A 27,205-nucleotide genomic window follows, 5' to 3' on the forward strand; every position below is an offset into this window, starting at 1 on the left:
TGAGTATACAGGAGGGTGTTGTCTCTTCCCGTCCAGGAGGAGGAGTATACAGGAGGTGGTTGTCTCTTCCCGTCCAGGAGGTCACTGAGGAGGAGGAGTATACAGGAGGTGGTTGTCTCTTCCCGTCCAGGAGGTCACTGAGGAGGATGAGTATACAGGAGGTGGTTGTCTCTTCCCGTCCAGGAGGTCACTGAGGAGGAGGAGTATACAGGAGGTGGTTGTCTCTTCCCGTCCAGGAGGTCACTGAGGAGGAGGAGTATACAGGAGGTGGTTGTCTCTTCCCGTCCAGGAGGTCACTGAGGAGGAGGAGTATACAGGAGGTGGTTGTCTCTTCCCGTCCAGGAGGTCACTGAGGAGGAGGAGTATACAGGAGGTGGTTGTCTCTTCCCGTCCAGGAGGTCACTGAGGAGGAGGAGTATACAGGAGGTGGTTGTCTCTTCCCGTCCAGGAGGTCACTGAGGAGGAGGAGTATACAGGAGGTGGTTGTCTCTTCCCGTCCAGGAGGTCACTGAGGAGGAGTATACAGGAGGTGGTTGTCTCTTCCCGTCCAGGAGGTCACTGAGGAGGAGTATACAGGAGGTGGTTGTCTCTTCACGTACAGGAGGTCACTGAGGAGGAGTATACAGGAGGTGGTTGTCTCTTCCCGTCCAGGAGGTCACTGAGGAGGAGTATACAGGAGGTGGTTGTCTCTTCCCGTCCAGGAGGTCACTGAGGAGGAGTATACAGGAGGTGGTTGTCGCTTCATGTACAGGAGGTCACTGAGAAGGAGGAGGAGTATACAGGAGGTGGTTGTCTCTTCCCGTCCAGGAGGTCACTGAGGAGGAGTATACAGGAGGTGGTTGTCTCTTCATGTACAGGAGGTCACTGAGGAGGAGTATACAGGAGGTGGTTGTCTCTTCCCGTCCAGGAGGATGAGTATACAGGAGGTCACTGAGGAGGATGAGTATACAGGAGGTGGTTGTCTCTTCCCGTCCAGGAGGTCACTGAGGAGGAGTATACAGGAGGTGGTTGTCTCTTCCCGTCCAGGAGGTCACTGAGGAGGATGAGTATACAGGAGGTGGTTGTCTCTTCCCGTCCAGGAGGTCACTGAGGAGGAGGAGTATACAGGAGGTGGTTGTCTCTTCCCGTCCAGGAGGTCACTGAGGAGGAGGAGTATACAGGAGGTGGTTGTCTCTTCCCGTCCAGGAGGTCACTGAGGAGGAGGAGTATACAGGAGGTGGTTGTCTCTTCATGTCCAGGGGGTCACTGAGGAGGAGGAGTATACAGGAGGTGGTTGTCTCTTCATGTACAGGAGGTCACTGAGGAGGATGAGTATACAGGAGGTGGTTGTCTCTTCCCGTCCAGGAGGTCACTGAGGAGGATGAGTATACAGGAGGTGGTTGTCGCTTCATGTACAGGAGGTCACTGAGGAGGATGAGTATACAGGAGGTGGTTGTCTCTTCCCGTCCAGGAGGTCACTGAGGAGGATGAGTATACAGGAGGTGGTTGTCTCTTCCCGTCCAGGAGGTCACTGAGGAGGAGTATACAGGAGGTGGTTGTCTCTTCATGTCCAGGAGGTGGTTGTCTCTTCATGTCCAGGGGGTCACTGAGGAGGAGGAGTATACAGGAGGTGGTTGTCTCTTCATGTCCAGGGGGTCACCGGGAGGCATCAGGGGGGCTGTGCAAATGATTTCTGTGTCTGGCTAATTCTTCAATGTTCTCCATCCATGAACACTAGAGGATGAGAGTGGATGAGGGTGAATGTGGAGGAGGGAGGAGGAGAAAAGGTGGAGGAGAGGAGGGGCCCCTGCAGGTACCGGCCCCCAGTCCAGCCACTTACCAGCACTTTGGTGATCTGGAAGACCTGGGCCTGGTACCGGGTGATGCTCTGGACATTACGGCTCAGTCTCTCCAGCTCCACATTCAGCTCCTGAACAACCTCGGCTAGTTCTGGAGGAGGGAAAACAATCACATGACTACAGAGCCCAACCAATCACCTTCACTCCAGTATAAACCACACCCCCCTCCTGTCCTCATATCATGTCTACCCCGCCCCCTCACCTCCTACACTGTATATTCTGCCCACACACATATACATATTTATATTCTCGTCGGCTTTCTCTATGGCTAAAGTCATGTGATCGGCTTAGAGCAGGTGATGGGAGTCATGTGACAGGGATAGTCAGCTGACAGCCCTGCATGTACTCCATTGAATTTGTGAGCAGGCGAGCGCTCCTCCTTGTATGTTTAGAATAGAAACGTTTCTACATAACATGTTGTACAGGTTTACACATTTAATCTATTATGTATCAGAGTTTGTCATGAGGTTTTAATAGACTGACACTTTATGTTTACATATACGATTTCTGCACTGGATATAATGAAATATACGATTTCTGCACTGGATATAATGACACTTTATGTTTACATATATGATTTCTGTACTGGATATAATGACACTTTATATTTACATATGATTTCTGCACTGGATATAATGACACTTTATATTTACATATGATTTCTGCACTGGATATAATGAAATATATGATTTCTGCACTGGATATAATGACACTTTATATTTACATATGATTTTTGCACTGGATATTATGAAATATATGATTTCTGCACTGGATATAATGACACTTTATATTTACATATGATTTCTGCACTGGATATTATGAAATATATGATTTCTGCACTGGATATAATGACACTATGTTTACATATATGATTTCTGCACTGGATATAATGACACTTTGTTTACATATGATTTCTGCACTGATATAATGACATACATGATTTCTGCACTGGATATAATGACACTGTTTACATATATGATTTCTGCACTGGATATAATGACACTTTATGTTTACATATACGATTTCTGCACTGGATATAATGACACTTTGTTTACATATACGATTTCTGCACTGGATATAATTGACACTGTTTACATATACGATTTCTGCACTGGATATAATTGACACTGTTTACATATACGATTTCTGCACTGGATATAATGAAATATATGATTTCTGCACTGGATATAATGACACTTTATATTTACATATGATTTCTGCACTGGATATAATGAAATATGATTTCTGCACTGGATATAATGACACTTTATGTTTACATATATGATTTCTGCACTGGATATAAAGTGTCATTATATCCAGTGCAGAAATCATATATTTCATTATATCCAGTGCAGAAATCATATATTTCATTATATCCAGTGCAGAAATCGTATATGTAAACAGTGTCAATTATATCCAGTGCAGAAATCATATATGTAAACAAAGTGTCATTATATCCAGTGCAGAAATCATATATGTAAACAAAGTGTCATTATATCCAGTGCAGAAATCATATATGTAAACAGTGTCATTATATCCAGTGCAGAAATCATATATGTAAACAAAGTGTCATTATATCCAGTGCAGAAATCATGTATGTCATTATATCCAGTGCAGAAATCATGTATGTCATTATATCCAGTGCAGAAATCATGTATGTCATTATATCCAGTGCAGAAATCATGTATGTCATTATATCCAGTGCAGAAATCATGTATGTCATTATATCCAGTGCAGAAATCATGTATGTCATTATATCCAGTGCAGAAATCGTATATGTAAACAAAGTGTCATTATATCCAGTGCAGAAATCATATATGTAAACAAAGTGTCATTATATCCAGTGCAGAAATCATATATGTAAACAAAGTGTCATTATATCCAGTGCAGAAATCATATATGTAAACAGTGTCATTATATCCAGTGCAGAAATCATATATGTAAACAAAGTGTCATTATATCCAGTGCAGAAATCATATATGTAAACAAAGTGTCATTATATCCAGTGCAGAAATCATGTATGTCATTATATCCAGTGCAGAAATCATATATGTAAACAAAGTGTCATTATATCCAGTGCAGAAATCATATATGTAAACAAAGTGTCATTATATCCAGTGCAGAAATCATATATGTAAACAGTGTCATTATATCCAGTGCAGAAATCATATATGTAAACAAAGTGTCATTATATCCAGTGCAGAAATCGTATATGTAAACAGTGTCATTATATCCAGTGCAGAAATCATATTTCATTATATCCAGTGCAGAAATCATATATGTAAACATAATGACATATATGATTTCTGCACTGGATATAATGACATTTTATGTTTACATATACGATTTCTGCACTGGATATAATGAAATATATGATTTCTGCACTGGATATAATGACACTTTATATTTACATATGATTTCTGCACTGGATATAATGAAATATGATTTCTGCACTGGATATAATGACACTTTGTTTACATATATGATTTCTGCACTGGATATAAAGTGTCATTATATCCAGTGCAGAAATCATATATTTCATTATATCCAGTGCAGAAATCATATTTCATTATATCCAGTGCAGAAATCATATATTTCATTATATCCAGTGCAGAAATCATATATTTCATTATATCCAGTGCAGAAATCGTATATGTAAACAGTGTCAATTATATCCAGTGCAGAAATCATATATGTAAACAAAGTGTCATTATATCCAGTGCAGAAATCATATATGTAAACAAAGTGTCATTATATCCAGTGCAGAAATCATATATGTAAACAAAGTGTCATTATATCCAGTGCAGAAATCATGTATGTCATTATATCCAGTGCAGAAATCATGTATGTCATTATATCCAGTGCAGAAATCATGTATGTCATTATATCCAGTGCAGAAATCATGTATGTCATTATATCCAGTGCAGAAATCGTATATGTAAACAAAGTGTCATTATATCCAGTGCAGAAATCATATATGTAAACAAAGTGTCATTATATCCAGTGCAGAAATCATATATGTAAACAAAGTGTCATTATATCCAGTGCAGAAATCATATATGTAAACAAAGTGTCATTATATCCAGTGCAGAAATCATATATGTAAACAAAGTGTCATTATATCCAGTGCAGAAATCATGTATGTCATTATATCCAGTGCAGAAATCATGTATGTCATTATATCCAGTGCAGAAATCATGTATGTCATTATATCCAGTGCAGAAATCATGTATGTCATTATATCCAGTGCAGAAATCATGTATGTCATTATATCCAGTGCAGAAATCATGTATGTCATTATATCCAGTGCAGAAATCATGTATGTCATTATATCCAGTGCAGAAATCGTATATGTAAACAGTGTCATTATATCCAGTGCAGAAATCATATTTCATTATATCCAGTGCAGAAATCATATATGTAAACATAATGACATATATGATTTCTGCACTGGATATAATGACATTTTATGTTTACATATACGATTTCTGCACTGGATATAATGACATTGTATGTTTACATATACGATTTCTGCACTGGATATAATGAAATATATGATTTCTGCACTGGATATAATGACACTTTATATCCAGTGCAGAAATCATATGTAAACATAAAGTGTCATTATAGCCAGTGCAGAAATTATATGTAAACATAAAGTGTCATTATATCCAGTGCAGAAATCATATATGTAAACAAAGTGTCATTATATCCAGTGCAGAAATCATATATGTAAACAAAGTGTCATTATATCCAGTGCAGAAATCATATATGTAAACAGTGTCATTATATCCAGTGCAGAAATCATATGTAAACAAAGTGTCATTATATCCAGTGCAGAAATCATATATGTAAACAGACACTTTGTTTACATATATGATTTCTGCACTGGATATAATGACACTTTGTTAGAAATCATATATGTAAACAAAGTGTCATTATATCCAGTGCAGAAATCATATATGTAAACATAAAGTGTCTGTTTACATATATGATTTCTGCACTGGATATAATGACACTTTGTTTACATATATGATTTCTGCACTGGATATAATGACACTGTTTACATATATGATTTCTGCACTGGATATAATGACACTTTATGTTTACATATATGATTTCTGCACTGGATATAACTAAGTGTCATTATATCCAGTGCAGAAATCATATATGTAAACAAAGTGTCATTATATCCAGTGCAGAAATCATATATGTAAACAAAGTGTCATTATATCCAGTGCAGAAATCATATATGTAAACAAAGTGTCATTATATCCAGTGCAGAAATCATATATGTAAACAAAGTGTCATTATATCCAGTGCAGAAATCATATATGTAAACAAAGTGTCATTATATCCAGTGCAGAAATCATATGTAAACATAAAATGTCATTATATCCAGTACAGAAATCATATATGTAAAGTGTCATTATATCCAGTACAGAAATCATATATGTCATTATGTTTACATATATGATTTCTGCACTGGATATAATGAAATATATGATTTCTGCATTGGATATAATGACACTTTATGTTTACATATATGATTTCTGCACTGGATATGACATTTTATGTTTACATATATGATTTCTGCACTGGATATAATGACACTGTTTACATATATGATTTCTGCATTGGATATAATGACACTTTATGTTTACATATATGATTTCTGCACTGGATATAATGACATTTTATGTTTACATATATGATTTCTGCACTGGATATAATGACATACATGATTTCTGCACTGATATAATGACATACATGATTTCTGCACTGGATATAATGACATACATGATTTCTGCACTGGATATAATGACACTTTGTTTACATATATGATTTCTGCACTGGATATAATGACACTTTATGTTTACATATATGATTTCTGCACTGGATATAATGACACTGTTTACATATATGATTTCTGCACTGGATATAATGACACTTTATGTTTACATATATGATTTCTGCACTGGATATAATGACACTTTGTTTACATATATGATTTCTGTACTGGATATAATGACATTTTATGTTTACATATGATTTCTGCACTGGATATAATGACATTTTATGTTTACATATATGATTTCTGCACTGGATATAATGACACTTTACATATATGATTTCTGTACTGGATATAATGACACTTTACATATATGATTTCTGCACTGGATATAATGACACTTTGTTTACATATATGATTTCTGCCCTGGATATAATGACACTTTACATATATGATTTCTGCACTGGATATAATGACACTGTTTACATATATGATTTCTGTACTGGATATAATGACACTGTTTACATATATGATTTCTGCACTGGATATAATGACATTTTATGTTTACATATATGATTTCTGCACTGGATATAATGACATTTTATGTTTACATATATGATTTCTGCACTGGATATAATGACACTTTACATATATGATTTCTGCACTGGATATAATGACACTTTACATATATGATTTCTGCACTGGATATAATGACATTTTATGTTTACATATGATTTCTGCACTGGATATAATGACACTTTGTTTACATATATGATTTCTGCACTGGATATAATGACACTTTGTTTACATATATGATTTCTGCCCTGGATATAATGACACTTTACATATATGATTTCTGCACTGGATATAATGACATTTTGTTTACATATATGATTTCTGCACTGGATATAATGACACTTTGTTTACATATATGATTTCTGTACTGGATATAATGACACTGTTTACATATATGATTTCTGCACTGGATATAATGACATTTTATGTTTACATATATGATTTCTGCACTGGATATAATGACATTTTATGTTTACATATATGATTTCTGCACTGGATATAATGACACTTTACATATATGATTTCTGCACTGGATATAATGACACTTGAATTATTTTGTGATTGTTAATTGTTCACATGGGTATATATTAACCCCTAATGTGTATGTGATAAAGGCTCCTGTGTGATCTGAAGTGTTGCTGCTTGACATGAAGTGAATAAATGATTTATATAGAGAGCGGCAGACATAGCTGTGAGGACCCTGATCACGTTGTCTTGGAGCGGGAACCTACAGGTGAGAACTTACAGGGATTAGATTCATCACGAAACTCACGACTCGGAGGCTGCGGACTTTACCAGTCACCCCTCCTCCTCCCGTACACATATATACAGTCACCCCTCCTCCTCCTCCTCCCGTACACATATATACAGTCACCCCTCCTCCTCCTCCCGTACACACATACAGTCACCCCTCCTCCTCCTCCTCCCGTACACACATATACAGTCACCCCTCCTCCTCCTCCTCCCGTACACACATATACAGTCACCCCTCCTCCTCCCGTACACACATATACAGTCACCCCTCCTCCTCCCGTACACACATATACAGTCACCCCTCCTCCTCCCGTACACACATATACAGTCACCCCTCCTCCTCCTCCCATAAACACATATACAGTCATCCCTCCTCCTCCTCCCGTACACACATATACAGTCACCCCTCCTCCTCCCGTACACACATATACAGTCACCCCTCCTCCCGTACACACATATACAGTCACCCCTCCTCCTCCTCCCGTACACACATACAGTCACCCCTCCTCCTCCTCCTCCCGTACACACATATACAGTCACCCCTCCTCCTCCCGTACACACATATACAGTCACCCCTCCTCCTCCTCCTCCTCCTCCTCCCGTACACACATATACAGTCACCCCTCCTCCTCCTGTACACACATATACAGTCACCCCTCCTCCTTCCGTACACACATACAGTCACCCCTCCTCCTCCTCCCGTACACACATATACAGTCACCCCTCCTCCTCCTCCCGTACACATATATACAGTCACCCCTCCTCCTCCTCCTCCTCCCGTACACACATATACAGTCACCCCTCCTCCTCCTCCCGTACACATATATACAGTCACCCCTCCTCCCGTACACACATATACAGTCACCCCTCCTCCTCCTCCTCCCGTACACACATATATAGTCACCCCTCCTCCTCCTCCCGTACACACATATACAGTCACCCCTCCTCCTCCTCCTCCCGTACACACATATACAGTCACCCCTCCTCCTCCTCCTCCTCCCGTACACACATATACAGTCACCCCTCCTCCTCCTCCTCCTCCTCCTCCTCCTCCTCCTCCCGTACACACATATACAGTCACCCCTCCTCCTCCTCCTCCCGTACACACATATACAGTCACCCCTCCTCCTCCTCCCGTACACACATATACAGTCACCCCTCCTCCTCCTCCCGTACACACATATACAGTCACCCCTCCTCCTCCTCCCGTACACACATATACAGTCACCCCTCCTCCTCCTCCCGTACACACATATACAGTCACCCCTCCTCCTCCTCCTCCTCCCGTACACACATATACAGTCACCCCTCCTCCTCCTCCCGTACACATATATACAGTCACCCCTCCTCCTCCTCCCGTACACACATATACAGTCACCCCTCCTCCTCCTCCTCCTCCCGTACACACATATACAGTCACCCCTCCTCCTCCTCCCGTACACATATATATATAGTCACCCCTCCTCCTCCTCCCGTACACACATATACAGTCACCCCTCCTCCTCCTCCTCCTCCTCCTCCCGTACACACATATACAGTCACCCCTCCTCCTCCTCCTCCCGTACACATATATACAGTCACCCCTCCTCCTCCTCCCGTACACACATATACAGTCACCCCTCCTCCCGTACACACATATACAGTCACCCCTCCTCCCGTACACACATATACAGTCACCCCTCCTCCCGTACACACATATACAGTCACCCCTCCTCCTCCTCCTCCCGTACACACATATACAGTCACCCCTCCTCCTCCTCCTCCCGTACACACATATACAGTCACCCCTCCTCCTCCCGTACACACATATACAGTCACCCCTCCTCCTCCTCCTCCCGTACACACATATACAGTCACCCTTCCTCCTCCTCCTCCCGTACACACATATACAGTCACCCCTCCTCCTCCCGTACACACATATACAGTCACCCCTCCTCCTCCCGTACACACATATACAGTCACCCCTCCTCCTCCTCCCGTACACACATATACAGTCACCCCTCCTCCTCCTCCTCCTCCTCCTCCTCCCGTACACACATATACAGTCACCCCTCCTTCTCCCGTACACACATATACAGTCACCCCTCCTCCTCCCGTACACACATATACAGTCACCCCTCCTCCTCCTCCTCCCGTACACACATATACAGTCACCCCTCCTCCTCCTCCCGTACACACATATACAGTCACCCCTCCTCCTCATCCCGTACACACATATACAGTCACCCCTCCTCCTCCTCCCGTACACACATATACAGTCACCCCTCCTCCCGTACACATATATACAGTCACCCCTCCTCCTCCCGTACACATATATACAGTCACCCCTCCTTCTCCCGTACACATATATACAGTCACCCCTCCTCCTCCCGTACACACATATACAGTCACCCCTCCTCCTCCTCCTCCCGTACACACATATACAGTCACCCCTCCTCCTCCTCCCGTACACACATATACAGTCACCCCTCCTCCTCATCCCGTACACACATATACAGTCACCCCTCCTCCTCCTCCCGTACACACATATACAGTCACCCCTCCTCCCGTACACATATATACAGTCACCCCTCCTCCTCCCGTACACATATATACAGTCACCCCTCCTCCCGTACACATATATACAGTCACCCCTCCTCCTCCCGTACACATATATACAGTCACCACTCCTCCTCCTCCCGTACACATATATACAGTCACCCCTCCTCCTCCTCCCGTACACATATATACAGTCAAAGTGGATTCCAAAGTAGATCCAGCACCAAATAGCTGAGGACTCAGGCTGGTAGATGGAACAAGACTTTATTTGCTATCCATGTGCAACGTTTCGCCAATAAACGGCCTTTTTCAAGCAAATCAAAGAAAGTGACAATGTGCATATATATAGGAATCACAACATGCTGTGATTGGTTACATAACAGGTGTTATACATATCATTACAATCAATAGCCACATCCTATTGGCTAAACTGTGTTGTCATAGTGATTCAAATACACAAAAGATATAACAAAATATAAGAAAACAGCCATAACATATATAAACCTGGGATGTGTTCACTGGGACTTCACTTACACTGATCCATGTCACCGATTGCATCTTCATCTCATAAAAAATCCTGCGTCTGTGTGTTACAACCAGACTGCGGCTGCGCGGCTCCACATCGTGTAGTCCCGGTCAGCTGACTACTATAGGTCAGCTGATGCAGGAGTGTCATAGATGCCCAGGATCAAAACAGTATGATCCGCGCAAGCGCCAACTGCCTGCGTGGTGCTGCTAAATGAGTCACCGCACATCAGTGAATCGGCCAACGCATACCATATGTGCTCACCGATACCCGAGGCGCACCTGACAAGTTGCAGCGCATAATCTATAGTGCATATGAGTCTGAACAGACTTCTATACATGTCCTCATCAAGATAAGCATTGTTATTAAACCCCGGCATCTATGTTAGTAACAATAAAAATATCACAAGAAGGCGCCATATTGGAACACGGATCAGTGTAGCACAGAATATATTCAGATTATAAGATCTACATTTATACAGAAAACATTTCTCCAAAGAGTGAATTCATCCTCCGCTGTAATCTTCATATAAAGGGATGATGAATAATTAGTGAAGTGAATATAAAAAGACATAAAAAAATATTAAAATATCATCATGGAAAAAATATCCAAACACCTCATGTTGTCACTTATAAAAATTACACGGAACAGGTGGAAGAAAAAGTAAAAAGAAATGATAAAAGCAAAAAATGAAAAAATAAACTGAAAAATAAAATATAAAAAAAAGAAATAAAAAAATAAAATGAGAAGAGAGAAAAAAAAGGAAGAAAAAAAGGAAAAGAGAAAAAATAAAATAAAAAGGAGAAAAAATAAAAAATATGAAATGAGTAAAAAGGGAAAAAGGAGGAAAACAAAAGAAAAACAAGAGGGCGGAAAAGGGGAAAGGAGGAGAGAAAAAGAGGGGGGAAAAGGGGGAGCAAGGGAAAAAAAAAAAGAAAAAACAGAAATGGAAAAGAGGATAGTATAAATGCCTACATAAAGGGTTTCAAGCCCAAATCCATATTCAATCCCTTTGGGTGCATCGTGTCTACCATATAAATCCATATTCAATCCCTTTGGGTGCATCGTGTCTACCATATAAATCCATATTCAATCCCTTTGGGTGCATCGTGTCTACCATATAAATCCATATTCAATCCCTTTGGGTGAATCGTGTCTACCATATAAATCCATATTCAATCCCTTTGGGTGAATCGTGTCTACCATATAAATCCATATTCAATCCCTTTGGGTTCATCGTGTCTACCATATAAATCCATATTCAATCCCTTTGGGTGCATCGTGTCTACCATATAAATCCATATTCAATCCCTTTGGGTTCATCGTGTCTACCATATAAATCCATATTCAATCCCTTTGGGTGCATCGTGTCTACCATATAAATCCATATTCAATCCCTTTGGGTGCATCGTGTCTAACATAAATCCATATTCAATCCCTTTGGGTGAATCGTGTCTACCATATACATCCAGTGTAGTTCTTTCTGGCAGGGAGAAATTATTACACCAGAAAGAACTACACTGGATGTATATGGTAGACACGATACACCCAAAGGGATTGAATATGGATTTATATGTTAGACACGATGCACCCAAAGGGATTGAATATGGATTTATATGGTAGACACGATGCACCCAAAGGGATTGAATATGGATTTATATGGTAGACACGATGCACCCAAAGGGATTGAATATGGATTTATATGGTAGACACGATGCACCCAAAGGGATTGAATATGGATTTATATGGTAGACACGATGCACCCAAAGGGATTGAATATGGATTTGGGCTTGAAACCCTTTATGTAGGCATTTATACTATCCTCTTTTCCATTTCTGTTTTTTCTTTTTTTTCCCTCGCTCCCCCCTTTTTCCCCCCCCTCCTTTTTTTCTCTCCTCCTTTCCCCTTTTCCGCCCTCTTGTTTTTCTTTTGTTTTCCTCCTTTTTCCCTTTTTACTCATTTCATATTTTTTATTTTTTCTCCTTTTTATTTTATTTTTTCTCTTTTCCTTTTTTTCTTTTATTCCTTTTTTTTCTCTCTTCTCATTTTATTTTTTTATTTCTTTATTTTTTTTATATTTTATTTTTCAGTTTATTTTTTCATTTTTTGCTTTTATCATTTCTTTTTATTTTTTCTTCCACCTGTTCCGTGTAATTTTTATAAGTGACAACATGAGGTGTTTGGATATTTTTTCCATGATGATATTTTAATATTTTTTTATGTCTTTTTATATTCACTTCACTAATTATTCATCATCCCTTTATATGAAGATTACAGCGGAGGATGAATTCACTCTTTGGAGAAATGTTTTCTGTATAAATGTAGATCTTATAATCTGAATATATTCTGTGCTACACTGATCCGTGTTCCAATATGGCGCCTTCTTGTGATATTTTTATTGTTACTAACATAGATGCCGGGGTTTAATAACAATGCTTATCTTGATGAGGACATGTATAGAAGTCTGGTCAGACTCATATGCACTATAGATTATGCGCTGCGTCTTGTCAGGTGCGCCTCGGGTATCGGTGAGCACATATGGTATGCGTTGGCCGATTCACTGATGTGCGGTGACTCATTTAGCAGCACCACGCATGCGCAGGCAGTTGTCGCTTGCGCGAATCATACTGTTTTGATCCTGGGCATCTATGACACTCCTGCATCAGCTGACCTATAGTAGTCAGCTGACCGGGACTACACGATGTGGAGCCGCGCAGCCGCAGTCTGGTTGTAACACACAGACGCAGGATTTTTTATGAGATGAAGATGCAATCGGTGACATGGATCAGTGTAAGTGAAGTCCCAGTGAACACATCCCAGGTTTATATATGTTATGGCTGTTTTCTTATATTTTGTTATATCTTTTGTGTATTTGAATCACTATGACAACACAGTTTAGCCAATAGGATGTGGCTATTGATTGTAATGATATGTATAACACCTGTTATGTAACCAATCACAGCATGTTGTGATTCCTATATATATGCACATTGTCACTTTCTTTGATTTGCTTGAAAAAGGCCGTTTATTGGCGAAACGTTGCACATGGATAGCAAATAAAGTCTCATTCCATCTACCAGCCTGAGTCCTCAGCTATTTGGTGCTGGATCCACCGTGGACTCTTGTACGTCATTCTGGGTTGGCATTTCCCGGATGATCACTTACACACGCTGACAGAGATATATTGACCCCCCCCCCCTCCCCCCCATACATATATACACACTGTGACCCCCTCCCCCCCGTACATATATACACACTGTGACCCCCCTCCCCGTACATATATACACACTGTGACCCCCCTCCCCCGTACATATATACACTGTGACCCCCCCCTCCCCCGTACATATACACACTGTGACCCCCCTCCCCCCCCGTACATATATACACACTGTGACCCCCCTCCCCCGTACATATATACACACTGTGACCCCCCCTCCCCCGTACATATATACACACTGTGACCCCCCTCCCCCGTACATATATACACTGTGACCCCCCCTCCCCGTACATATATACACTGTGACCCCCCCCCCCTCCCCCCATACATATATACACTGTGACCCCCCCTCCCCCATACATATATACACACTGTGATCCCCTCCCCCTGATACATATATACACACTGTGACCCCCCTCCCCCGTACATATATACACACTGTGACCCCCCTCCCCCGTACATATATACACACTGTGACCCCCCCTCCCCCGTACATATATACACTGTGACCCCCCCCTCCCCCGTACATATATACACTGTGACCCCCCCTCCCCCGTACATATATACACTGTGACCTCCCCCATACATATATACACTGTGACCCCCCCCCTCCCCCATACATATATACACTGTGACCCCCCCCTCCCCCATACCATATATACACTGTGACCCCCCCTCCCCCATACCATATATACACTGTGACCCCCCCTCCCCCATACATATATACACTGTGACCCCCCCTCCCCCATACATATATACACTGTGACCCCCCCTCCCCCATACATATATACACTGTGACCCCCCCCTCCCCCCATACATATATACACTGTGACCCCCCCCCATACATATATACACTGTGACCCCCCCCCCCATACATATATACACTGTGACCCCCCCCCCCCATACATATATACACTGTGACCCCCCCCTCCCCCATACATATATACACTGTGACCCCCCCCCTCCCCCATACATATATACACTGTGACCCCCCCCCCTCCCCCATATATATATATACACACTGTGACCCCCCCCCCTCCCCCACACATATATACACTGTGACCCCCCCCCCTCCTCCCCCACACATATATACACTGTGACCCCCCCCCCTCCTCCCCCACACATAATACACTGTGACCCCCTCCTCCCCCACACATATACACACTGTGACCCCCCCCCTCCTCCCCCACACATATACACACTGTGACCCCCTCCTCCCACACATATACACACTGTGACCCCCCCTCCTCCCCCACACATATACACACTGTGACCCCCCCCTCCTCCCCCACACATATATACACTGTGACCCCCTCCTCCCCCATACATATACACACTGTGACCCCCTCCTCCCCCACACATATACACACTGTGACCCCCTCCTCCCCCATACATATATACACACTGTGACCCCCCTCCCCCATACATATATATACTGTGACCCCCTCCTCCCCCACACATATACACACTGTGACCCCCTCCTCCCCCACACATATACACACTGTGACCTCCCCCACACATATACACACTGTGACCCCCCCCTCCTCCCCCACACATATATACACTGTGACCCCCCCCCTCCTCCCCCATACATATATACACTGTGACCCCCTCCTCCCCCCATACATATACACACTGTGACCCCCTCCCCCATACACATATACACTGTGACCCCCTCCCCCATACACATATACACACTGTGACCCCCCTCCTCCCCCATACATATACACACTGTGACCCCCTCCTCCCCCACACATATACACACTGTGACCCCCTCCTCCCCCACACATATACACACTGTGACCCCCTCCTCCCCCATACATATATATATATACACACACTGTGACCCCCTCCTCCCCCCATACATATATACACTGTGACCCCCTCCTCCCCCATACATATATACACACACTGTGACCCCCTCCTCCCCCATACATATATACACTGTGACCCCCTCCTCCCCCATACATATATACACACACTGTGACCCCCTCCTCCCCCATACATATATACACTGTGACCCCCTCCTCCCCACACATATATACACTGTGACCCCCTCCTCCCCCATACATATATACACACTGTGACCCCCCCCCTCCCCCACACATATATACACTGTGACCCCCCCCTCCCCCACACATATATACACACTGTGACCCCCCCCCTCCCCCACACATATATATACACTGTGACCCCCCTCCTCCCCCATACATATATACACTGTGACCCCCCTCCTCCCCCATACATATATATATATACATACACTGTGACCCCCCCCCCTCCCCCACACATATATACACTGTGACCCCTCCTCCCCCACACATATATACACTGTGACCCCCTCCTCCCCCACACATATATACACTGTGACCCCCTCCTCCCCCATACACATACACACTGTGACCCCCTCCTCCCCCATACACATACACACTGTGACCCCCTCCTCCCCCATACACATACACACTGTGACCCCCTCCTCCCCCATACACATACACACTGTGACCCCCTCCTCCCCCATACACATACACACTGTGACCCCCCCTCCTCCCCCATACACATACACACTGTGACCCCCTCCTCCCCCATACACATACACACTGTGACCCCCTCCTCCCCCATACACATACACACTGTGACCCCTCCTCCCCCCCATACACATACACACTGTGACCCCCTCCTCCCCCATACACATATACACTGTGACCCCCTCCCCCATACATATATACACACTGTGACCCCCTCCTCCCCCATACATATATACACTGTGACCCCCTCCTCCCCCATACACATACACACTGTGACCCCCTCCTCCCCCATACATATACACACTGTGACCCCCTCCTCCCCCATACATATACACACTGTGACCCCCTCCTCCCCCATACATATACACACTGTGACCCCCTCCTCCCCCATACATATACACACTGTGACCCCCTCCCCCATACACATATACACACTGACCCCCTCCTCCCCCATACATATACACACTGTGACCCCCTCCTCCCCCATACATATACACACTGTGACCCCCTCCTCCCCCATACATATACACACTGTGACCCCCTCCTCCCCCCATACATATACACACTGTGACCCCCTCCTCCCCCATACATATACACACTGTGACCCCCTCCTCCCCCATACATATACACACTGTGACCCCCTCCTCCCCCATACATATACACACTGTGACCCCCTCCTCCCCCATACATATACACACTGTGACCCCCTCCTCCCCCATACATATACACACTGTGACCCCCTCCTCCCCCATACATATACACACTGTGACCCCCTCCTCCCCCATACATATACACACTGTGACCCCCTCCTCCTCCCCCATACATATACACACTGTGACCCCCTCCCCCATACATATACACACTGTGACCCCCTCCCCCATACATATACACACTGTGACCCCCTCCCCCATACATATATACACTGTGACCCCCTCCTCCTCCCCCATACATATATACACTGTGACCTTTCACCTCGCGCTTCTCTCTCAGGATTCATCCCGCTCATATTTTCACTCATTTCGCGCCTTTAAAACACCAATCATCGAGCGGGAACGGCTCCAGAGTGACAACCAATCAGTGATTGGAAGGCGTGGCTACAACAGGAAAGGCAGGAAGGAGTGAAGAGGCGCGGCTACATAATGATAGCCAATCAAATCAGTGATCTGGAGGCGTGGCTAAGGAGTAACAAGCAATCAGTGAGCAGGTTACCACAGACCAGAATATCTCGGCGGCCATATTAACTGTGGGCAACTAAGGTAATAGTAGAAACATTATACACCCCAATACCTGAGTGTTATATCCGGGGTCACCTGACACCCCAATACCTCAGTGTTATATCCGGGGTCACCTGACACCCCAATACCTGAGTGTTATATCCGAGGTCACCTGACACCCCAATACCTGAGTGTTATATCCGGGGTCATCTGACACCCCAATACCTGAGTGTTATATCCGAGGTCACCTGACACCCCAATACCTGAGTGTTACATCCGGGGTCACCTGACACCCCAATACCTGAGTGTTATATCCGGGGTCACCTGACACCCCAATACCTGAGTGTTATATCCGGGGTCACCTGACACCCCAATACCTGAGTGTTATATCCGGGGTCACCTGACACCCCCAATACCTGAGAGTTATATCCGGGGTCATCTGACACCCCAATACCTGAGTGTTATATCCGGGGTCACCTGACACCCCAATACCTGAGTGTTATATCCGGGGTCACCTGACACCCCAATACCTGAGTGTTATATCCGAGGTCACCTGACACCCCAATACCTGAGTGTTATATCCGGGGTCACCTGACACCCCAATACCTCAGTGTTATATCCGGGGTTATCTGACACCCCAATACCTGAGTGTTATATCCGGGGTCACCTGACACCCCAATACCTGAGTGTTATATCCGAGGTCACCTGACACCCCAATACCTGAGTGTTATATCCGGGGTCACCTGACACCCCAATACCTCAGTGTTATATCCGGGGTCACCTGACACCCCAATACCTCAGTGTTATATCCGAGGTCACCTGACACCCCAATACCTGAGTGTTATATCCGGGGTCACCTGACACCCCAATACCTGAGTGTTATATCCGAGGTCACCTGACACCCCAATACCTGAGTGTTATATCCGGGGTCATCTGACACCCCAATACCTCAGTGTTATATCCGAGGTCACCTGACACCCCAATACCTCAGTGTTATATCCGGGGTCACCTGACACCCCAATACCTCAGTGTTATATCCGGGGTCACCTGACACCCCAATACCTCAGTGTTATATCCGGGGTCACCTGACACCCCAATACCTCAGTGTTATATCCGGGGTCACCTGACACCCCAATACCTCAGTGTTATATCCGGGGTCACCTGACACCCCAATACCTCAGTGTTATATCCGGCGTCAACTGACACCCCAATACCTCAGTGTTATATCCGGGGTCCCCCACACATATATACACTGTGACCCCCTCCTCCCCCATACACACTGTGACCCCCTCCTCCCCCATACACATACACACTGTGACCCCCTCCTCCCCCATACACATACACACTGTGACCCCCTCCTCCCCCCATACACATACACACTGTGACCCCCTCCTCCCCCACACATATACACACTGTGACCCCCCTCCTCCCCCATACATATACACACTGTGACCTCCTCCCCCATACACATACACACTGTGACCCCCTCCTCCCCCATACATATACACACTGTGACCCCCTCCTCCCCATACATATACACACTGTGACCTCCTCCCCCATACACATATACACTGTGACCCCCTCCCCCATACATATATATACACTGTGACCCCCTCCTCCCCCATACACATATACACTGTGACCCCCTCCCCCATACACATATACACACTGTGACCCCCCTCCTCCCCCATACATATACACACTGTGACCCCCTCCTCCCCCATACATATACACACTGTGACCCCCTCCTCCCCCATACATATACACACTGTGACCCCCTCCTCCCCCATACATATGTACACTGTGACCCCCTCCTCCCCCATACATATATACACTGTGACCCCCTCCCCCATACATATATACACTGTGACCCCCTCCTCCCCCATACATATACACACTGTGACCCCCTCCTCCCCCATACATATACACACTGTGACCCCCTCCTCCCCCATACATATATACACTGTGACCCCCTCCTCCCCCATACATATACACACTGTGACCCCCTCCTCCCCCATACATATATACACTGTGACCCCCTCCTCCCCCATACATATACACACTGTGACCCCCTCCCCCATACATATATACACTGTGACCCCCTCCCCCATACATATATACACTGTGACCCCCTCCTCCCCCATACATATACACACTGTGACCCCCTCCTCCCCCATACATATGTACACTGTGACCCCCTCCTCCTCCCCCATACATATATACACTGTGACCTTTCACCTCGCGCTTCTCTCTCAGGATTCATCCCGCTCATATTTTCACTCATTTCGCGCCTTTAAAACACCAATCATCGAGCGGGAACGGCTCCAGAGTGACAACCAATCAGTGATTGGAAGGCGTGGCTACAACAGGAAAGGCAGGAAGGAGTGAAGAGGCGCGGCTACATAATGATAGCCAATCAAATCAGTGATCTGGAGGCGTGGCTAAGGAGTAACAAGCAATCAGTGAGCAGGTTACCACAGACCAGAATATCTCGGCGGCCATATTAACTGTGGGCAACTAAGGTAATAGTAGAAACATTATACACCCCAATACCTGAGTGTTATATCCGGGGTCACCTGACACCCCAATACCTCAGTGTTATATCCGGGGTCACCTGACACCCCAATACCTGAGTGTTATATCCGAGGTCACCTGACACCCCAATACCTGAGTGTTATATCCGGGGTCATCTGACACCCCAATACCTGAGTGTTATATCCGGGGTCACCTGACACCCCAATACCTGAGTGTTATATCCGAGGTCACCTGACACCCCAATACCTGAGTGTTATATCCGGGGTCACCTGACACCCCAATACCTCAGTGTTATATCCGGGGTCACCTGACACCCCAATACCTGAGTGTTATATCCGAGGTCACCTGACACCCCAATACCTGAGTGTTATATCCGGGGTCACCTGACACCCCAATACCTGAGTGTTATATCCGAGGTCACCTGACACCCCAATACCTGAGTGTTATATCCGGGGTCACCTGACACCCCAATACCTGAGTGTTATATCCGAGGTCACCTGACACCCCAATACCTGAGTGTTATATCCGGGGTCATCTGACACCCCAATACCTGAGTGTTATATCCGGGGTCACCTGACACCCCAATACCTCAGTGTTATATCCGGGGTCACCTGACACCCCAATACCTCAGTGTTATATCCGGGGTCACCTGACACCCCAATACCTCAGTGTTATATCCGGGGTCACCTGACACCCCAATACCTCAGTGTTATATCCGGGGTCACCTGACACCCCAATACCTCAGTGTTATATCCGGGGTCACCTGACACCCCAATACCTCAGTGTTATATCCGGCGTCAACTGACACCCCAATACCTCAGTGTTATATCCGGGGTCACCTGACACCCCAATACCTCAGTGTTATATCCGGCGTCAACTGACACCCCAATACCTCAGTTTTATATCCAGGGTCACCTGACACCCCAATACATCAGTGTTATATCCGGGGTCACCTGACACCCCAATACATCAGTGTTATATCCGGGGTCACCTGACACCCCAATACCTCAGTGTTATATCCGTGGTCACCTGACACCCCAATACCTCAGAGATCTATCCGGGGTCACCTGACACCCCAATACCTCAGTGTTATATCCGGGGTCACCTGACACCCCAATACCTCAGTGTTATATTCGGGGTCACCTGACACCCCAATACCTCAGTGTTATATTCGGGGTCACCTGACACCCCAATACCTCAGTGTTATATCCGGGGTCACCTGACACCCCAATACCTCAGTGTTATATCCGGGGTCACCTGACACCCCAATACCTCAGTGTTCTATCCGGGGTCACCTAACACCCCAATACCTCAGTGTTATATCCGGGGTCACCTGACAACAGTGTTATATCCGGGGTCACCTGACACCCCAATACCTCAGTGTTATATCCGGGGTCACCTGACACCCCAATACCTCCGTGTTATATCCGGGGTCACCTGACACCCCAATACCTCAGTGTTATATCCGGGGTCACCTGACACCCCAATACCTCAGTGTTATATCTGGGGTCACATGACAACCCAATACATCAGTATTATATCGGGGGTCACCTGACACCCCAATACATCAGTTTTATATCCGGGGTCACCTGACACCCCAATACCTCAGAGTTATATCCGGGGTCACCTGACACCCCAATACCTCAGTGTTATATCCGGGGTCATCTGACACCCCAATACCGGAGTGTTATATCCGGGGTCACCTGACACCCCAATACCTCAGTGTTATATCCGGGGTCACCTGACACCCCAATACCTCAGTGTTATATCCGGGGTCACCTGCCACCCCAATACATCAGTATTATATCGGGGGTCACCTGACACCCCAATACATCAGTATTATATCCGGGGTCACCTGCCACCCCAATACCTCAGTGTTATATCGGGGGTCACCTGACACCCCAATACCTCAGTGTTATATCGGGGGTCACCTGACACCCCAATATCTCCGTGTTATATCCGGGGTCACCTGACACCCCAATACCTCAGTGTTATATCCGGGGTCACTTGACACCCCCAATACCTCAGTGTTATATCCAGGGTCACCTGACACCCCAATACCTCAGTGTTATATCCGGGGTCACTTGACACCCCAATACCTCAGTGTTATATCCAGGGTCACCTGACACCCCAATACCTCAGTGTTATATCCAGGGTCACCTGACACCCCAATACCTCAGTGTTATATCCAGGGTCACCTGACACCCCAATACCTCAGTGTTATATCCAGGGTCACCTGACACCCCAATACCTGAGTGTTATATCCGGGGTCACCTGATACCCCTGTCTCTCCCTTTATATCCCTGTATATCCCTGTATCCCCCTGTGTATCTCCCTGTATATCTCCCTGTATATCTCCCTGTATATCTCCCTGTGTATCTCCCTGTGTATCTCCCTGTGTATCTCCCTGTGTATCTCCCTGTATATATCCCTGTATCTCCCTGTATATCTCCCTGTATATCTCCCTGTGTATCTCCCTGTATATCTCCCTGTATATCTCCCTGTATATCCCCCTGTGTATCCCCCTGTGTATCTCCCTGTATATCTCCCTGTATATCTCCCTGTGTATCTCCCTGTGTATCTCCCTGTATATCTCCCTGTATATCTCCCTGTATATCTCCCTGTATATCTCCTTGTGTATCCCCCTGTATATCTCCCTGTATATCTCCCTGTATATCTCCTTGTATATCTCCCTGTATATCCCCCTGTATATCTCCCTGTATATCTCCCTGTATATCTCCCTGTGTATCCCCCTGTGTATCTCCCTGTATATCTCCCTGTATATCTCCCTGTATATCTCCCTGTATATCTCCCTGTGTATCTCCCTGTATATCTCCCTGTATATCTCCCTGTATATCCCCCTGTATATCCCTGTATATCTCCCTGTATATCTCCCTGTGTATCTCCCTGTGTATCTCCCTGTATCTCCCTGTATATCTCCCTGTATCTCCCTGTGTATCTCCCTGTATATCTCCCTGTGTATCTCCCTGTGTATCTCCCTGTATATATCCCTGTATATCTCCCTGTATATCTCCCTGTGTATCTCCCTGTATATCCCCCTGTATATCCCTGTATATCTACCTGTATATCTCCCTGTATATCCCTGTATATCTACCTGTGTATCTCCCTGTATATCTCCCTGTGTATCTCCCTGTATATCTCCCTGTGTATCTCCCTGTATATCTCCCTGTGTATCCCCCTGTATATCTCCCTGTGTATCTCCCTGTGTATCCCCCTGTATATCTCCCTGTGTATCTCCCTGTATATCTCCCTGTATATCTCCCTGTATATCTCCCTGTGTATCTCCCTGTATATCTCCCTGTATATCTCCCTGTGTATCTCCCTGTATATCTCCCTGTATATCTCCCTGTATATCTCCCTGTGTATCTCCCTGTATATCTCCCTGTATATCTCCCTGTATCTCCCTGTATATCTCCCTGTATATCTCCCTGTGTATCCCCCTGTATATATCTCCCTGTATATCTCCCTGTGTATCTCCCTGTATATCTCCCTGTATATCTCCCTGTATATCTCCCTGTATATCTCCCTGTGTATCTCCCTGTATATCTCCCTGTGTATCCCCCTGTATATCTCCCTGTGTATCTCCCTGTATATCTCCCTGTGTATCTCCCTGTGTATCTCCCTGTATATCTCCTGTGTATCCCCCTGTATATCTCCCTGTGTATCTCCCTGTGTATCCCCCTGTATATCTCCCTGTGTATCTCCCTGTATATCTCCCTGTGTATCTCCCTGTGTATCCCCCTGTATATCTCCCTGTATATATCCCTGTATATCTCCCTGTATATCTCCCTGTGTATCTCCCTGTATATCCCCCTGTATATCCCTGTATATCTACCTGTATATCTCCCTGTATATCCCTGTATATCTCCCTGTATATCTCCCTGTATATCTCCCTGTGTATCTCCCTGTATATCTCCCTGTATATCTCCCTGTATATCTCCCTGTATATCTCCCTGTGTATCTCCCTGTATATCCCCCTGTATATCTCCCTGTATATCTCCCTGTATATCTCCCTGTATATCTCCCTGTATATCTCCCTGTGTATCTCCCTGTATATCTCCCTGTATATCTCCCTGTATATCTCCCTGTATATCTCCCTGTGTATCTCCCTGTATATCTCCCTGTATATCTCCCTGTATATCTCCCTGTATATCTCCCTGTATATCTCCCTGTATATCTCCCTGTATATCTCCCTGTGTATCTCCCTGTATATCTCCCTGTGTATCTCCCTGTATATCTCCCTGTATATCTCCCTGTGTATCCCCCTGTATATTTCCCTGTATATCTCCCTGTGTATCTCCCTGTATATCTCCCTGTGTATCCCCCTGTATATCTCCCTGTGTATCTCCCTGTGTATCCCCCTGTATATCTCCCTGTGTATCTCCCTGTGTATCCCCCTGTATATCTCCCTGTATATCTCCCTGTGTATCTCCCTGTGTATCCCCCTGTATATCTCCCTGTGTATTCCCCTGTATATCTCCCTGTATATCTCCCTGTATATCTCCCTGTGTATCTCCCTGTATATCTCCCTGTATATCTCCCTGTATATCTCCCTGTATATCTCCCTGTATATCTCCCTGTGTATCTCCCTGTATATCTCCCTGTGTATCCCCCTGTATATCTCCCTGTATATCTCCCTGTGTATCTCCCTGTGTATCTCCCTGTATATCTCCCTGTGTATCTCCCTGTATATCTCCCTGTGTATCTCCCTGTGTATCCCCCTGTATATCTCCCTGTATATCTCCCTGTATATCTCCCTGTATATATCCCTGTATATCTCCCTGTATATCTCCCTGTATATCCCCCTGTATATCTCCCTGTGTATCTCCCTGTATATCTCCCTGTGTATCTCCCTGTATATCTCCCTGTGTATCTCCCTGTATATCTCCCTGTATATCTCCCTGTGTATCTCCCTGTATATCCCCCTGTGTATCCCCCTGTGTATCTCCCTGTATATCTCCCTGTATATATCCCTGTATATCCCCCTGTATATCTCCCTGTATATCTCCCTGTGTATCTCCCTGTATATCTCCCTGTGTATCTCCCTGTGTATCTCCCTGTATATCTCCCTGTATATCTCCCTGTATATCTCCCTGTATATCTCCCTGTGTATCTCCCTGTATATCTCCCTGTATATCTCCCTGTGTATCTCCCTGTATATCACCCTGTATCTCCCTGTATATCTCCCTGTATACCCCTGTATCCCCCTGTGTATCTCCCTGTATACCCCTGTATCCCCCTGTGTATCCCCCTGTGTATCCCCCTGTATCCCCCTGTATCCCCCTGTGTATCCCCCTGTGTATCCCCCTGTATCCCCCTGTATATCACTGTGGTTTATGTACCTGGATGTGGTATTATTTATCCCTGGGTAGGTTTGTGTCTGTGTGTGACCAGGGGATGGCGCCGTAGTGCAGTCTTCTCCAGCACCTCCACCTCGGTACTCTCGTGGTGCTCCCAGCGTGTGATGTGGCGGTAGCATCCATAGTAACCTCTGTGTCCCCTCTCGGTGGTTACCTTCCCGTCTAGTCCCCCAGGAGCCTTCCTCCTCCTCCTCCTCCTCCTCCTCCCCTGCGTCCTGTGGTGTTTTTGCATTGTGTTCTTGCTCTTCATCCTCCTGTGTGTCTGGCAGCTTCCCTGCCTCCGTTATCCTCCTCCCCTCCTCCCTGTCATTGCTCCCTCCACCTCCCTCCTTCCTTACATGATCCCTCATTCTGTTACTTACCTAGCATCCGTCTCCTCCCGTCTCCTCACCTGAGTGTGCGCTCGGCCTTCCTCCGCTCCCGGGCAGGATGTCATGGAGATAATGAGCTTATTCGGAGCTCCTCGGGGTGGAGGGCAGGCGGTGAGGGAGGACAGGCCGGAGCTCTGATCACAATATGGGGACCTGGCACGGAATGTCTTACTGAGCAGCATGGAGCCTCACAATGGGCAGTACTCCCCAGCAAGCTGTATGATGGTGGATGGAGAGGCCAGCATGGCCAGAGAAGAGGCGGCCATGCTAACAGGTGTCCAGGGCTCAGGATCCAGCTCATATCCATCTACACCTGGAACAGATCAGTACAGTCCTGGAGCCAGCCAGAAGATACACAGTCCTAGTCCCGGCCACCATGGTCCTACTAGAGGAGCAAGCACCAAGCCGACCACTGCCGGACCGGCATGTCCATCTGGACAGTATCGGAGTGCTCCATCTCCCATCACTCCTCATAGGCCCAGCCAAACTTCTGCTCTAGGATCAAACTCAACTCCCTTACAAAGATCTACTCAGCAACCCATGGTTTCCACCAAATCCCTTAGTGTCCCCTCATCCGGTAAACCTAGCACAGAATCTGTGCACCACCCCCCTCTCCCAGGTCCTGCAGCCTCCCTTGTCCCAGTTCCTGTGATCTCACATGTTCCTGGTCCCTCATCTTCCCTTGTTCCAGGTCCTGCAGCCTCCCCTGTCCCAGGTTCTGTGGTCTCACCTGCTCCTGGTCCGGCACCTTCCCTTGGTCTAGGTCCTGCACTCTCCTCTTCCCCAGGTCCTACTCATCTTTCTGCATCAGGTCCAGCACCCTCTCCTGCCCAAGGTCCAGCACCCTCTCCTGCCCAAGGTCCTGCACCCTCTCCTGCCCAAGGTCCTGCACCCTCTCCTGCCAAAGGTCCTGCACCGTCTCCTGCCCAAGGTCCTGCA

At 45.7% G+C, this 27,205-nt stretch overlaps 1 protein-coding gene across 4 annotated transcripts; it reads right to left on the bottom strand.

The window, feature by feature from the left end:
- Nucleotides 1-1,360: 1,360 nt before the first annotated feature.
- On the bottom strand, nt 1,361-26,449 carry LOC130308590 (cilia- and flagella-associated protein 251-like). Of its 4 annotated transcripts, none has more exons than XM_056552255.1 (3): nt 26,050-26,449; nt 1,820-1,929; nt 1,361-1,713 (listed from the first exon to the last, which is right to left on the bottom strand). In XM_056552255.1, exons 1-3 carry the CDS (start codon nt 26,243-26,245, stop codon nt 1,636-1,638), a joined length of 384 nt encoding a protein of 127 aa, XP_056408230.1. In that variant the 5' UTR covers nt 26,246-26,449; the 3' UTR covers nt 1,361-1,635. The 4 variants fall into 4 exon arrangements, 2 of the variants coding, with proteins under 2 accessions (XP_056408230.1, XP_056408231.1); XM_056552256.1 differs by lacking the exon at nt 26,050-26,449 and adding an exon at nt 17,738-17,853 and having other exon boundaries at nt 1,369-1,713; XR_008857541.1 differs by lacking the exon at nt 26,050-26,449 and adding an exon at nt 17,731-17,855 and having other exon boundaries at nt 1,370-1,713.
- Nucleotides 26,450-27,205: the final 756 nt, after the last annotated feature.

This window comes from Hyla sarda, unplaced genomic scaffold (assembly GCF_029499605.1).
Source record: "Hyla sarda isolate aHylSar1 unplaced genomic scaffold, aHylSar1.hap1 scaffold_1483, whole genome shotgun sequence".
Classification (NCBI taxonomy): Eukaryota; Metazoa; Chordata; class Amphibia; order Anura; family Hylidae; genus Hyla; species Hyla sarda.

Coding starts and splice junctions, on each gene's coding strand:
- LOC130308590 (XM_056552255.1), bottom strand. CDS start 26,245: ATGAGGGATCATGTAAGGAAGGAGGGAGGTGGAGGGAGCAATGACAGG. Junction 1,930..26,049: donor CTGGGGGACTAGACGGGAAG/GTAACCACCGAG, acceptor TCCCTCCTCCAG/AACTAGCCGAGGTTGTTCAG. Junction 1,714..1,819: donor TCCAGATCACCAAAGTGCTG/GTAAGTGGCTGG, acceptor CTCATCCTCTAG/TGTTCATGGATGGAGAACAT.